Below are 14734 nucleotides of genomic sequence, written 5' to 3'. Positions count from 1 at the left end.
TACAGTGTCTTAAAAGTCATGGTGTTAACCATGGTTTATTATTTTATCCTAATTATTACCATAATATTAATGTGAATAATGTTTATACTGTTAATGAAACTGTGCGAAAAATCATTTTATTGTTATTTTTTACCAGAAATACAACCTTAAAATAAATATATAAAATTAAATAAATAACTTCATATTAACCCAAAGGCCTTTGTAGTTATACAGTTTTGAGATCTTCTTGCCACTAGAGGGAGCAGCGGAAAGAAAATCCACTGATGACGTGTCGAGCAACATGGCAGCGCCTATGATGGAGCACAACAACCACAGCAACAATGATCTTTCTCCTCTAAACCGTACAGATAGGAGTAAATCTGAATCTTCTTCAGAGGATGGAAACTTTACAGATGATGTAGTTGAACTTGTTCAGAAAGAGATAGGTGGCGATCTTAAGTCGCTGAAGAAGGTGTCAGGGCTTTTGGAGAAATTGACATTAGAGAACAAGCAGCTGGAGGAGCAGGTAAATAAATACAGATACTCTGTCAACATAATTTAAATGTAAAGAATTTTAAAAGAATTAAGCCTTTTTCTTTTATGTGTATGTGTATTATGTAATTTATTACGAGTGGCTTAAAGTGTCAAACACTAGGTACTATTTACATGCACTATATACTGTTTATGTATTTAGTATTTTATCTATAAGAATGAGACGTCTCATTTTGGTGAACTTACAAAGGTGATTTAATATACACAAAAAGCATATTAAATGCATTAACACTACCACTTGTTCCACATGTTCCTTAAAAACAAAAAAAGCTTTTTTATTTCAGATAAATCCTGATTTTTGGATGTTTCTATTCACCAAAGAATCCTGAACAAAAATGTACTCGACTATTTTAATATTGATAATAATAATAAAACAGCAAACAGCATATTAGAATGATTTCTGAAGGATCATGTGACACTGAAGACTGAAGAGTAAAGATGCTGAAAATTGAGCTTTGATCACAGGAATTAATTACATTTTTAAAATATATTCAAATAGAAAACAGTTATTTTAAATAGTTTATTTTGGATCAAATAAATGCAGGCTTGGTGAGCAGAAGAAACTGTATATTGAATGTTTCAAGTACCTTTTGTGAATATAAAATGTTAAAATATGGATGAAATAATGTTTCATTATCATTTAGCGTAACAGATATATTTATATAAAAATAAATATACTATAATAAATAAACAGCGTACTTATTCGGACCTGTACTTATTCAAATATATAAACGAAAAAATGACCATGCAAATTTTATTATGGGTAAAACCTAGTGTTTTAATAGTAGTAGCAAAGATTGGGAAAGATTTAAAATGTCACTCTTGTTGTTAAGAAAAATAATAAATAAACAAATAAAACAGAAAACATTCTTATGTACGAAAAAATAAAGCTGTATTAAATTTATATTGTTTTGATGCTTGAAAACCCCTTCGACCCATTGTTTTAATTTTCTGTATTATTTATTTAGTATTTTTGCTTTATTTATTTATAGTTCTGCTATTATTGGGTCATTCCAGCTGGAATCATCAAATTTTGGAAAAGTTCAATAGATAGATCATATACCAATAGATCATATAGATCATATACAAAATTTCAGATCTCTACTGTGCGTACTTTTTTCACAAAAAATCTGTTAAAAAAGTTTGTTTTTTACCCCGTTTTGGCATCACAGTCTGAGTGACCATGTTCAGACTGAACTATCTCCAGAACTAGTTGTGCCAGGTCCATGAAATTTTCGGGGCTAAGAGTCCTAGTCCAGAACTGCATGAATTACAACTCATAGCATTGTTACTGAATTTACACCTGAATGCTGGCCCTGACCTGAATGAAGAAAATCATTACAGAAAAATGAGTCAAAACCCCATCCTATTTTTTTGATATTTTATCAATAAGAACATGCTCTTTCAAAAAAAAAAGTTTCATGTTCACACCTGGTGTCATTCATGGGAAATATTGCTCTGAACATTGGTGTAAATGAGGTTTTTCAATTTTTGGACATTAATATCTCAACATCCATAAGACTCTATTGTCTGATGTCAAAGGATGTGAAAGACATGGTACATATCAGACCATTTACCAAGTTTGATGTTTATACATTGAAAATTGAGGTTTCTATGGACATCTGAAAACCCTTAAAGTAATAGTTTCGAAGAAAAGTAGAGGGCCAGCATTCAGGTGTAAATTCAGTAACAATGCTGTGAGTTGTAATTCATGCAGTTCTGGACTAGGACTCTTAGCCCCAAAAATTTCATGGACCTGGCACAACTAGTTCATTTCATTCATTATATTTCAGTCTGAACATGGTCACTCAAGACTGTGATGCCAAAGCGGGGTAAAAAACAAACTTTTTACAGATTTTTTGTAAAAAAAAGTATGCACAATAGAGATCTAAAATTTTGTATATGATCTATTGGGCATATTACCCATCACAGATTTTTTTTTTCAGACAAATCTGAGGGGGTCAGGTGGGGACCATTTGATGATTCCAGCTGGAATGACCCTATTACTAAGTATTTTATTTATAAATTTACAGTATTTTGTGTATTTTTTATTTATTTAAGTATTTTTGTGTAACTGTTTATTATTTTAGGATTTTTTTTATTGATAATTTTAGATTTTTTGTTTTGTTTTTGTTTTTTGTAATTCAAAACAACTGTTGAACAGCATTTGTCTGTGCACACAGGTGCTGACTGTGTCCTCTTCGGTGCCGTTGCGTGTGTCCGCCGCTCTGTCCGCGGCAGAGGAGTCTCGAGTAAAGCTGGAGGCTTTACAGGAGAAGGAGAGACTTTTGTCCAACACTTTGCAGCAGCATCTGCAGGGCGCACAAGTCTGGGCCGACAGCATCGGGCAGGTCTTGGGTCAGCTAGACACATTAGAAAGGCATATGAAGTATCTTCAATGTCTGGCTCGTATTGAAGAGCTCAGGTAAGCGTTAAACCTTAAATTGTGTGTCCAGATATTTTAGAGGGCACTGAAGATTAATATGTGACCCTGGATTACAAAACCAGTCATAAGGTTAATACATAATCTAAATCTAAAAGCTGTCCATTGATGTATGGTTTGTTAGGATGGGACAATATTTGGCTAAGATACAACTATTTGAAATCTGGAGTGTGCAAAAAAATCTAAATACTAAGGAAATCGCCTTTTTGTCCAAATGAAATTCTTAGCAATGCATATTACTAATCAGAAATTAAGTTTTGATATATTTACAGTAGGAAATGTACAAAATATTTTCATGGAACATGATCTTTACTTAATATCCTAAAGATTTTTGGCATAAAAGAAAAATTGTTAATTTTCACTCATACAATGTATTTTTGGCTATTTCTACAAATATACCCGTGCTACTTAAGAGTGGTTTTGTGGTCCCGGGTGACATATTAGTATCTAACACAGACTGCACTTTGCTTCTTCTGTGTTGCATTAGTGACAGTATCCAGCAGTATCTGATGACCAATAGTGTGTGGGATGCGGTCGGTGCAATAGACAGAATGGCCTCTCTTGATATGGGTTTGAGAGAGTCAGGCTGTAGCCACCTGCAGGCTTTCCTCAGAGAAACACTTCGCTTTTGGCACAAGATCCTTAAAGACAAACTGGCAAGGTAAATGGATTACAGAATATTTAGAATTGTACTGTTTAAAAAACAATTATTTTAAAGTCACGCTAAATGTTTGGTTGTTTCAGTGATTTTGAGGAAGTCCTGACGCAGTTCCACTGGCCGTTCATCTCACCCCCAACACAGACCCTCTCTCCCCCAGCCAACGCACAAGAGCTCAACAGCCAACTGGAGCTACTGGTCTCTCAACTTCTCTCTCTCCAGACCTCGTATCCTTAATCATCTAAATTTAAATCCACTTCAATATAGATTCATTCCAAGTTGGGAAGCTGGTCGTTTTCCTTAGCAGGTGTTGAAGCGATGACCTTACAGCAGAGAAGAAGGAAACACCGGCTCGTCCTGGGCAGTCCCAGGCTACTCCACTATCATTGCCTATTCAGATCATGCTGCTTCCCCTCAGTAAGAGGTTCAGGTATCACTTTACCGGAAACCGCCAGACCAACAACTTAAGCAAGGTCAGAGATTACACATTGGTGACCCTGGAACACAAAACCAGTCATAAGTCACATGGGTATATTTGTATTTGTAGCAATAACCAACAATACATTGTATAGGTTAAAATTATCGATTTTTCTTTTATGCCAAAAATCATTAGGATATTAAGTAAAGATCATGTTCCACGAAGATATTCTGTAAATTTGCTACTGTAAATATATCACAACTTAATTTTTGATTAGTAATACGCATTGCTAAGAACTTCATTTGGACAACCTCAAAGGCGATTTTCTCAATATTTATTTTTTGCACCCTCAGATTTCAGAGTTTGAAATAATTGAATCAGCTTTCAGATGATGTATAAATCTCAATTTCAAAAAACGGACCTTTATGACTAGTTCTGTGGTCCAGGATCACATTTACTGCTCATTTACCCTTTATTTCATGTCGCCCAACTTTATTAATTCTGTAGAAAAGGTTGTGTGATTAGGCAAGCTAATAATCATAAGTACAACAATAAAGGTGAATATTAACTTACATTGTCTGACATCTTTACAGCCAGAGTGGTATTTAACCCAAGTCCTCATTTGGATGGGAAACAGCTCCAACTTTATGGACGAGAAGATTCAGCCTATATTGGATCGTGCTGGGGCCAAAGTTAATGCAAGGGTATGTTCATCACTGCGTTGGTTAAATTCTATTATCTGCACATTATTGATTTTTTTCTAAACTAAGTCTCCCAGCAAAGCGACAGCTTTCTTTCTGGTGAATTTTAAATTACAACTAAAATTTTGGAGGGCTACAGATATTGGGAGTGTAGAGGCCCTTGCTTTAAAGGACTTCAGCAGGATATCACTAGTTTCTCAGGTTGTATTCACACCAGGAAAGTCCGAAATCCGTTTTTTTTTTTTTTTTTTTTTGTTTGGTGTGGTTTGCTTTCACACTGCCCTTTTTGCAAGTAAACCAGAAATTGTAAACAAAACCACACGTGTGATAAGGTTATCAATTGATTGGAACCAGACCAAGTCCACCTCTTAAGCTGGGTCTCAGTACGATTGTTTTGTCCGCACCCAAGTGCGATTGCTGTATTTACACCTGGCCAAAAGATCCACACCAATGGGGGAAACGAACTTGAGTTTGATTCAATCAAACCAAACAAGACCAAACTCTTCCATAGTTTGGTAACTGTAGTGGGTTTCATAGCCATAACTTTGTCACCAAGGATTTGACAGAGTGCGCTTTCAGTCCGACTTCTCTTAAACATAGTGGGACAGATCCTTACCCTGTTCAGCGCTGAACTGGCAAGCAATTCCAGCTGCAGTGTTGAACCCATTGCCCATTGAGAGTCTCTGCATTATCCTGTATTCTTGTGCATTTGTCTTACGTGGACAACCAGCCTTTTTGAGAGCCTTCATTGAATTGGTGTCATTGTAAACCTGCAATATTCTAGAAATCACAGAATATAGAACCAGTATCTCTTGCAATGGCTGAAAATGTCTTCATCTGGACAACTTCCTGTCGCAGGGTTTCAGTCAACTTAGAGCGGCCCGCCATCTTGCAATCTCAGTAAAAATTGGAGGAATTATGCCAGTTAAATAGATTATTTCTTATAAGTAAGTAAATTAGCACCAGATGCCAGATTAACACCAATAACTTGGAGGTATCTGTAAGTGTTCTTTAATTTTGATCAGAATTCTTTTTCAAAACTGCCCTTCTACTCCTGTTATTGAGGTTTCAAATAGGACTAAGCAGTGACTTAGAAATTTCATAAATTGCAGGTTCTCTAATTTTGATCTCCACTGTACATCACAATATGAGCGAAAATTTCTGTTGCTAATTCCGTTTCATTCTATATTAAGCCATCTGTAGGCATTAAAGTCTTATCAATCTGTCATCCAGGTGGAGTTGTGCAGAGGGCTCTTGACTCTGGCCCAGGAGAAGCTCACCCATGACGCTCCTCGATTGCTCTATGACGATGCTCTCTTCTGCCACCTAGTGGATGAGGTGCTGCAGTTTGAAAAAGAGCTCCGCAGCACCCACAGTTACCCGCGTGCCTACCCCGGGGTCTTGCACATACTGCTGGAGGAGACCGTGTTCCAGAAGTGGCTGAGTGTGGAGAGAAAGAGTGAGTGCTACATAATGTTACAAATTTGAATGTCCAGTTTTTAGTTTCTATAAAAAACTGCGTACGTTGCTTTCTAGTGGCTGTGGAAAAAGTGGATGCCATGCTGTCTACAGAAGGAGCCTGGAGCTCTCAGTACAAAGACATCACTGATATGGATGAGCTCAAAGCACCAGATTGTGCAGAGACCTTCATGACCCTTCTGCTGGTCATCACAGGTATTGAAAAAAAATCATCTTAATCCTCATCTTTGATTCACTTGTTTCTAAATCTCTTTACCATCCTTCCCTCAGAACGCTACCGCTCTCTGCTGTGTCCAAGGGCTCAGCTCAGTTTCCTGGCTTTGCAGAAGGAGCTGGTGGATGATTTCCGTATCCGGCTCACGCAGGTCATGAAAGAAGAGTCCCGACAGCCACTTAGCCCTCGCTATTGCGCCATCCTCAACGCAGCCAACTACATCTCCACTGTTCTCAGTGATTGGGGGGACAATGTTGTAAGTGTTTTTGAGTCACACTGAGACTAACAGGAAATTGTATAAGGGCAGGTGTGTCCAAACCTGTTCCACTGTCCTCCAGAGTTGAGCTCCAACACTAATTAAACACACCTGAACCAAAGGCATGTGTTTTAAAGCTGAAAACTGCAGGATACTGGCCCTCCAGTAGCAGGATAGGACACCCCTGTATGAAGTTAGTTGTTAGTTTGTTGTAGTAGTAGTTAGCTAGCATTTTTGTTAAAATTTCTTAGTAAAAAAAAAAAGAACGAAACTTCTTATTAATATTAGAAGTCTTGTCCACCAAGTCATATGGTGTAACTAACATGAAGAAGACTCTCTTGGCTTTCTCCAGGTCAATGAAGCTCTTGAGATATTTGGACTTTTTAATGACATGGAAAGGATATACAATGTCATGTGGTGAGACTACCCAAGAATGTAACATTTATGAATTAAAAATTAATTATATTAAATATAAAAATATGAAATCTACATGAACACAAATAGTAAATTTATAGTAAATTTGAAAGATTCTTCCTTATTTTTGTTGTGTACACTCTTATTAGACCTTGACCTATTACTAAATCAAATTCTAAAATATTGTAGAATTTTAAATATAAGTTTTCATTGAGAACAGAAATATTTTTTTTTAAATATTGAAAAAAAATAGTGTGTACTGTACATTCACATGTATTCGATATGTGAGCTACATTACTTTTTACTTCATGGTTAAGTCACATGACTTTTTAAGAGTTATTAAAGCATAATTTTTCAAAAAAAAAAAAGAAATCTACATGAATACCAAAAGTAAATTTGTAAGATTTGTTTAAGATTCTTTTTTTATATTTGTTGTGTAAGTACTTTAGGGTTAAACCACATGACCTTTTATTTATCTCAAAAGAAATTAAAAATAAATATATGAAATCTACATAAATATAAACAGTAAATTTGAACAAAAAAAATGTTAATTCCTTATTTTTGTTGTGTTCACTATTAGTTCTCGACCATTAATAAATTATAAATTCTAGAATATTTTAGAATTTTAAATATGTTTAATATAAAAAAATTCTTTATATATACACACACACACATATATACATATATACACCGCGTTCCAAATTATTATGCAAATGATATCTTTCTCTGGTTTTCATAATTAGTCAATGCAAATGACAGTCAGTATAATTTTTAAGTCATCAACCATTAGGGTATAATTCGAATTTTATTGAACAAACCTCCTAATGATAACAGTATTCATTTCAAAAATAAAAAACTGAAAATGCACTGTTCCACATTATTATGCACAACAGAGTTAAAACATTGTATAGGTTGTAAAGAACTGAAAATGGGCATTTGCTGAATTTGCAGCATTAGGTGGTCATATTTACTGAAATCTAAATCTATTTCAATCAAAAACATCCTAACTGGGCAAGTTACATCTTACCATAGGACCCCTTCTTTGATATCGCTATCACAATTCTTGCATCCATTGAATTTGTGAGTTTTTGGAGAGTTTCTGATTGAATTTGTTTGCAGGATGCCAGAATAGCCTCCCAGAGCTGCTGTTTTGATGTGAACTGCCTCCCACCCTCATAGATCTTTTGCTTGAGGATGCTCCAAAGGTTCTCAATCTGGTTGAGGTCAGGGGAGGATGGTGGCCACACCATGAGTTTCTCATCTTTTATGCAGATAGCAGCCAATGACACAGAGGTATTATTTGCAGCATGAGATGGTGCATTGTCATGCATGAAGATGATTTTGCTACGGAAGGCACAGTTCTTCTTTTTGTACCATGAAAGAAAGTGGCAAGTCAAAAACTCGACATACTTTGCCGAGGTCATTTTAATACCTTTAGGGATCCTAAAGGGGCCAACCAGCTCTCTCCCTATGATTCCGGCCAAAAACGCCACCTCCTTGTTGTGGTCGCAGCCTTGTTGGGACATGTTCCATCCACTACTCCATCTATCTGGACCATCCAAAGATGCACAACACTCATCAGTAAACAAAACTGTTTGAAAATGAGTCTTCATGTATGTCTGGGCCCACTGCAACCGTTTCTGCTTGTGAGCATTAGTTAGGAGTGGCCGAATAGTAGGTTTATGCACAACTGCAAGCCTCTGGAGGATCCTACACCTTGATGTTCGCGGGACTCAAGAGGCACCAGCAACTTCAAAAACCTGTTTGCTACTTCGTAATGGCATTTTATTTGCTGCTCTCTTAATCTGATGAATTTGTCTGGCAGAAACCTTCCTCATTCTGCCTTTACCTGCACGAACCTGTCTGTGCTCTGAATCAGCCTCAAATCTCTTCACAGTACAATGATCACGCTTACGTTTTCGTGAAATATCTAATGTTTTCATACCTTGTCCAAAGCATTGCACTATTTGACGCTTTTCGGCAGCAGAGAGACCTTTTTCTTTCCCATAATTGCTTGAAACCTGTGGCCTGCTTAATAATGTGGAACATCCTTCTTAAGTACTTTTCCTTTAATTGGGCTCATTTGGCAAACTATTTATCACAGGTGTCTGAGATTCATTTCAGTGATCCAAAGAGCCATGAGACACAATACCATCCATGAGTTTAATTGAAAAACAAAAAACTGTGTGTTTATGACACTTACATCCAATTTGCATAATAATTTGGAACGCGGTGTATATATACTGCTCAAAAAAAAAGGGAACACTATTGTGAACATTGTGTTGGTTAAGTGTTCCCTTTATTTTTTTGAGCAGTGTATATATATATATATATATATATATATATATATACACACACACACAAAAATGAAATCTACATGAATACAAAGAATACATTTTTAAGTTTTGTTCTTCCTTATTTTTGTTGAATTCATTCTCATTAGTCCTTGACCTATTAATAAATAAAATTCTAAAATATTTTTAATTTTAAATATAAGGTTTTTAATTGAGAATAGAAATATAGAAAAATAACATATATTTTTTTACTATATTAAAAAGAATTGTGTGTGTACTGTACATTCAAAAGTATTCAATGTGTGAGCTAAATATTACATTTTACTTCACGGTTAAACCACATGACTTTTTTTAAGAGTTATTAAATCATAATTTCTCAAAAACTGTAGAAGTAAATAAAAAATATTTTTGCTGTGCACACTCTTTTTAGTCCCTGATGCAATATTAAATCAAATTCTAAAATATTTAAGAATTTGAAATATCAGTTTTGATTGAGAACAGAAAGACACATATGCACAAGTTCACTTTCCTTTTGTTTCCTCTCAGTTCTTCTTGCAGTTGCAGCAGGCTGCTGTGTCAGTTGGCGAGGAGATCCTAGGTCCTCTTGGGGCCACAGAGACGGGGCGTCTGGCCTCTTTGGAAGGATCTTTGTTTGAGGCCCTGCTGGCCCTGCTGGAACGGCTAAGAGGAGACATGCTGGGACGATTATTGGATGCAGTCATGAGAGACGTCAAAGAAAAGGCACAGCCATACTGCAAGGACAGGTATCAGTGAAAATAACCTAAAAACCCAAAAGTCATGTACCAGGTTTTGAAGTGCAAGTACAGTGTATGAAGTAAATCTGGTTCATTTCAGGTGGATTTCCTTGCCGTCACAGAGCGAACAAGCCACTATGTCGTTATCGAGCTCTGCATGTCCCATGATGCTTTGCCTACGGGATCACCTGCTTCAGCTGCAGCAGATGTTATGTCTTCCTCTGTTTCAGATGTTCTGGCAGGGCCTCGCCGAGAGGCTAGACAGCTTCATCTACGAAGACGTCAGTCCCTTCCTTCAACTTTTTCACTATTAAACCTTAATTTATTCATAATATAATGTAGATTACAAAATGCAGACACTACTGTTCAAATGTTTTGTGAAAGTGGCTGCACTTATTAGATCAAAAATACAGTGAAAACATCAATATTGTGAATATTATAACAAATACTGTACTTTTGATCAATTTAAAGCATCCACTGAATGAAAGTATTAATTTCTTTAAAAAATAATCATACTGGCCCCAAACTTTTTAACGGTAGTGTATCTTTAAAAGCCTCAAATCAAATTTAAAAATTAAAAAAGTTTAAAGAAAGACATATTTAACTGTATTTTTTTTTGCTCTCACCCTTAGCTGATCCTGTACAACCATTTCAATGAAGGTGGGGCGGCACAGCTTCAATACGACATGACCAGAAACCTCTTCCCTCTGTTTGGACACTACTGCAAGAGACCTGAAAACTTCTTCAAACAGTAAGTGTGTTTATTCAGAGCTAATATTGAAAAAAAAAAAACTCATTTTAATTTCTTTCTTTCCTCGTTTTAGTGTGAAGGAGGCCTGCCTCATCCTGACTCTTAAGGTCGGTCCTGCATTGCTGTTGTGTGATGTGTTGAAGCAGTCAGAGGAAGATGAGGGCCTTCTGAACCATCAGCAGCCCAGTCCAGAATCAGCGCTCAATGAGCTAGGCATCTACAAGCTGGCCCCCGGTGATGTGCAGATCCTTCTCAACCTCCGCTCAGCCTGGCTCAGCCAATCATAAATCACCCAAAGCAGCACTAAGGAAGCACTAACCTGTTATATTTCAGATATGACTGAATGAAATATCCTACATTAGCTCAGCTACAGTATTTAAAGTCAACTGAAGGGAAATTTGAATAGTATACTGATGTAAAAAAAAATGTAAAAATGACATTCTTTCAGCAGAAACAAATAAATTAATACATGTTTTAGCGCTGTCTTCTTTATTTGGTTTTTTATAGCATATTAAATATGTGTAGTTGGGGTATTTTGTTTTGTCTCATCAATCTAGGGCAGATCAAGGCTGTGAGTTTTATTTCATAGAAGAGAGAGGAGCCACGTTATGATGGCTGTATCTTGCAGCGTCCCGCCAGTCGCAGGATTAAAGCAGCGTTCCAGGTTCAGAAGAGTCTGCATGTTTGGGTCAAAGGGCATCTGCATGGGTACAATCACACAATTAGAGACAGAATCACACTTTCTCTTTTAGGAGGTTTTCTCCAGTCACAATAATACATGCTCAGAGTTGGTGGTGTTATTGTTCACTAAAACTAAAACTAAATTAAATAAATTAAAATGAAATGTAATTATTTAGATTACATTTTTAAACCTAAATAAGTGACAGTTTTGCTGTGAAATAAGTACTAAAATTACTAAAACTAAAAATGAAAGAATCAGTTAATACAACTAAAATCCGAACTGGAAATATAAAAACTAGATAAAGTTTGTAGATAAAAAGCATAGTCAGAAAGTATTTTAAAAGCTTGAAGTTTAAAGGTTTTCAGTTAAAAGTTTTTTTTTTATGTTGTATTTTTAATAGCCAGCTGATTAGCATGTTGCAACAAAACAACCAAAAAACTGCTAAAACCAGTTGATTTCACACACAAAAAACTGCAAACAACCCATTAAACCAGCTAAAACTAACTGATTTCGACAACAAAAACAGCTAAACAACTAAAACCAGTTGATTTAGAAAAAAACAGCTAAAACCAGCTGGTTTGTAAAACAAAACAAAACAGCTAAACCCCAAAAAAATGCTAAAAACCCATTAAACCAGTTAACACCAACTGATTTAGCAAATAAAAATAGCTAAACCTAGTTGATTTAGAAAGAAAACTGCTTAAATCCCAGCTAAAGCTAGCTGATTTAGGAAAATCAGCTGGTTCATAAAAAAAATTCAGCTGATTAAAAAAACAGCTAAAAACCCAATAAACCAGCTAAAACCAACTGATTTAAAAAATAAAAATAGCTGAAAACCAACTAAACCAGGTGATTTAGCAAAAACCAGCTAAAACCAGTTAATGTAGAAAAATAAAACGCTAAATCTAGATGAGTTAGCAAAAATACAGGTACAAAAAACAGCTAAAACCAGTTGGTTTGCAAAAAAACTGCTAAAACCTGTTGATTACTGGCTGATTTTAGAAAAAGCAGACAAAAACCAGCTAATTTAGAAAAAAAACCCGCTAAAACGATGATTTAGCAAAAAACCATCTGGTTTGTAAAAACAAAAGCCAAAAACAGCTAAAACCAACTAATTTCACAAAAACCCATAAAACCAGCTAGAACCAACTGATTTAACAAATAAAACCAGCTAAAACAAGTTGATTTAGAAAAAAAAAGCAGTTAAAACTAGCTGATTTAGCAAAAAAAAAAACCTAAAACCCAGCCTTAAACTAGCCTATATAGCTAAAACCAATTAATTTCACAAACAACAGCAAAAAAAAAACATTAAACCAGCTAGAACAAACTTATTTAGCAAATAAAACCCAGCTAAAAACCAGTTAATTTATTTAAAAAAATTCTAAAACCCAGCTAAAACTAGCTGATTCAGCAAAAAAATAAAAAAAAAATAAAACCCACACACAAAAATACAGCTAAAACCCAGCCTTAAACTAGCTCATTTAGCAAAAACCAGCTAAACCCAGTTCATTACATCAATCTACACTTCCTACTCCATAATGGCAAAGCGAAAAATAGGTTTTTAACATTTGTGCAAATTTATTACAAATAAAAAACTGAAAAGATCCCGTTGCATAAGTACTCTCGATATGCAACGGGTGTGTGGTAAGAAGTGTGGTAACATCTAGAAGCAATATGAATGCTCCTGAGCTAAATTTCGAGTGTCCCAGGAAAGGATATGAATACTTATGCAACGGGATCTTTTCAGTTTTTTATTTGTAATAAATTTGCACAAATGTTAAAAACCTATTTTTTGCTTTGCCATTATGGAGTAGGGAGTGTAGATTGATGTGGGGAAAAAAGTAATTTAAAGTAGTTTAACATAAGGCAGCAACATAACAAAATGTGAAAAAAATGAAGGGGTATGAATAATTTCGCAAGGCACTGTACATATTACTAAATTAACCGTTTAGAATATATGACAGGGGTAAACCTTTACCTCCAGAATGGGTGCTGAATTGAAATCAGGCTTCAATAAATTCCTGATTTCAGAGCAGATGTGTGTGAATTTCTCCAAACGCATTTCCTATAGAAACCATTGTAGATGAATGACAAAGAGAGGTAAATACAGTGTACTCTACATTTAGGCTTAGTGTGAACATTCAACATGCTTCTTTAGGGCACAGAGAGACCTGTTGGTGAGGGGTGGAAGAAGCCGTTCTGCTCTGCTTCTTTTTTTCTTGTGGGCTGAGGGAGGAGGCTGAGCTGGTGGAGGGTGAAACATTCCTGTCAACCTCTACACAAGATGTGCTCAGCAAGGCATGAACTGCCTTTAGCCTGGATGGACCAATAAGAGTAAACAACACTTAATTAACTACCTCTTAAATCAAACAGACAAAAAAGGATAAATCTAAACCACAGTGACTCTTCATAAACTTTAAATACTGGAATGTTGTGTTCATGAGTGGAATCCAACACAAAATCAGGTTTGTCTTTGGATAAAGCATAAAATGTACCTGTCCAAACAGATCGCTCTCTGTCCAGCCTGTAGTGCTCCCACTGCGTCTGCAACATGGCTCATGGCTGATAGAGGAGCATTATTTACGGCGAAAAGAAGCAGAATCTGAAGAGATCAAATACAAGTCTGTTCAGGAACTGATATTTATGACAGAGAGAACAGTTTAATTTAAATAAAAGTATAGATACATCTAAATGACTAAAAGAAAAGAAAACATGAATTCAAATCATTTGTGAAAACACAAGGGTCTGACTACCGTGTTGTCCTCCGATGTGGGACTGTACCACTGGATACACATTTCCTGGATGTCAGTGCTGGCCCAGGGGTAAAGATCTGACAAGGGCTGATCATGCTGGCAGGAGACAACAATAATGATTTTATTTTTGTGTATAATTTTAAAAAGGTAATACATGTGTGAATAGAAACCTGTATTTGCTGAGGCCTCAATATTAGAGCTGCAGGGGGATCAGGAACGGCCCACTGCTCTTTGTACAAGGGTTGGTGATGATTAAAGAAGGTGTGTAACTGTGAGAGTCTGAGAACAAGTTTGGGATCACCAGATGTGGACAGCAGCCCATCAACAGCTCCTGAATAACACAGCCAATGACACCATCATTACATTTAAAAAAAATACAAAAGTA

At 35.8% G+C, this 14734-nt stretch overlaps 2 protein-coding genes across 2 annotated transcripts in view; one reads left to right on the top strand and one right to left on the bottom strand.

Moving 5' to 3' along the window:
* The first annotated feature begins 280 nt into the window (after positions 1-280).
* rint1 (RAD50 interactor 1) lies at positions 281-11391 on the top strand. The gene is made up of 13 exons (XM_073838462.1): positions 281-505; positions 2715-2956; positions 3462-3635; positions 3719-3859; positions 3949-4105; positions 4644-4754; positions 5985-6210; positions 6288-6425; positions 6501-6700; positions 9955-10172; positions 10264-10444; positions 10796-10914; positions 10988-11391. The coding sequence occupies exons 1-13, from the start codon at positions 281-283 to the stop codon at positions 11199-11201; spliced, it is 2346 nt and encodes a 781-aa protein (XP_073694563.1). The 3' UTR covers positions 11202-11391.
* A 56-nt stretch (positions 11392-11447) lies between these two features.
* The window catches only part of cfap54 (cilia and flagella associated 54), a 31726-nt gene continuing 28439 nt past the window's right edge, over positions 11448-14734 (bottom strand). Inside the window, exons 64-69 of the mRNA XM_073839204.1 lie at positions 14520-14680; positions 14350-14445; positions 14092-14198; positions 13768-13912; positions 13575-13661; positions 11448-11614 (exon numbers count right to left, since the gene is read on the bottom strand). Coding sequence (XP_073695305.1) covers positions 11498-11614; positions 13575-13661; positions 13768-13912; positions 14092-14198; positions 14350-14445; positions 14520-14680 — 713 coding nt within the window. The 3' untranslated portion in view covers positions 11448-11497. The remainder of the gene's footprint in view (positions 11615-13574; positions 13662-13767; positions 13913-14091; positions 14199-14349; positions 14446-14519; positions 14681-14734) is intronic.

Source organism: Garra rufa, chromosome 4 (assembly GCF_049309525.1).
Source record: "Garra rufa chromosome 4, GarRuf1.0, whole genome shotgun sequence".
NCBI lineage: Eukaryota > Metazoa > Chordata > Actinopteri > Cypriniformes > Cyprinidae > Garra > Garra rufa.
This window is presented reverse-complemented; position numbering and strand designations above follow the sequence as displayed.

Bases quoted from the DNA above. Each gene is read 5' to 3' on its own strand.
- rint1 (XM_073838462.1), top strand. From the start codon at position 281: ATGGCAGCGCCTATGATGGAGCACAACAACCACAGCAACAATGATCTT. The intron at 506-2,714 runs GTAAATAAATAC...CTGTGCACACAG, and splicing joins ACAAGCAGCTGGAGGAGCAG to GTGCTGACTGTGTCCTCTTC. The intron at 6,701-9,954 runs GTAAGTGTTTTT...GTTTCCTCTCAG, and splicing joins GTGATTGGGGGGACAATGTT to TTCTTCTTGCAGTTGCAGCA.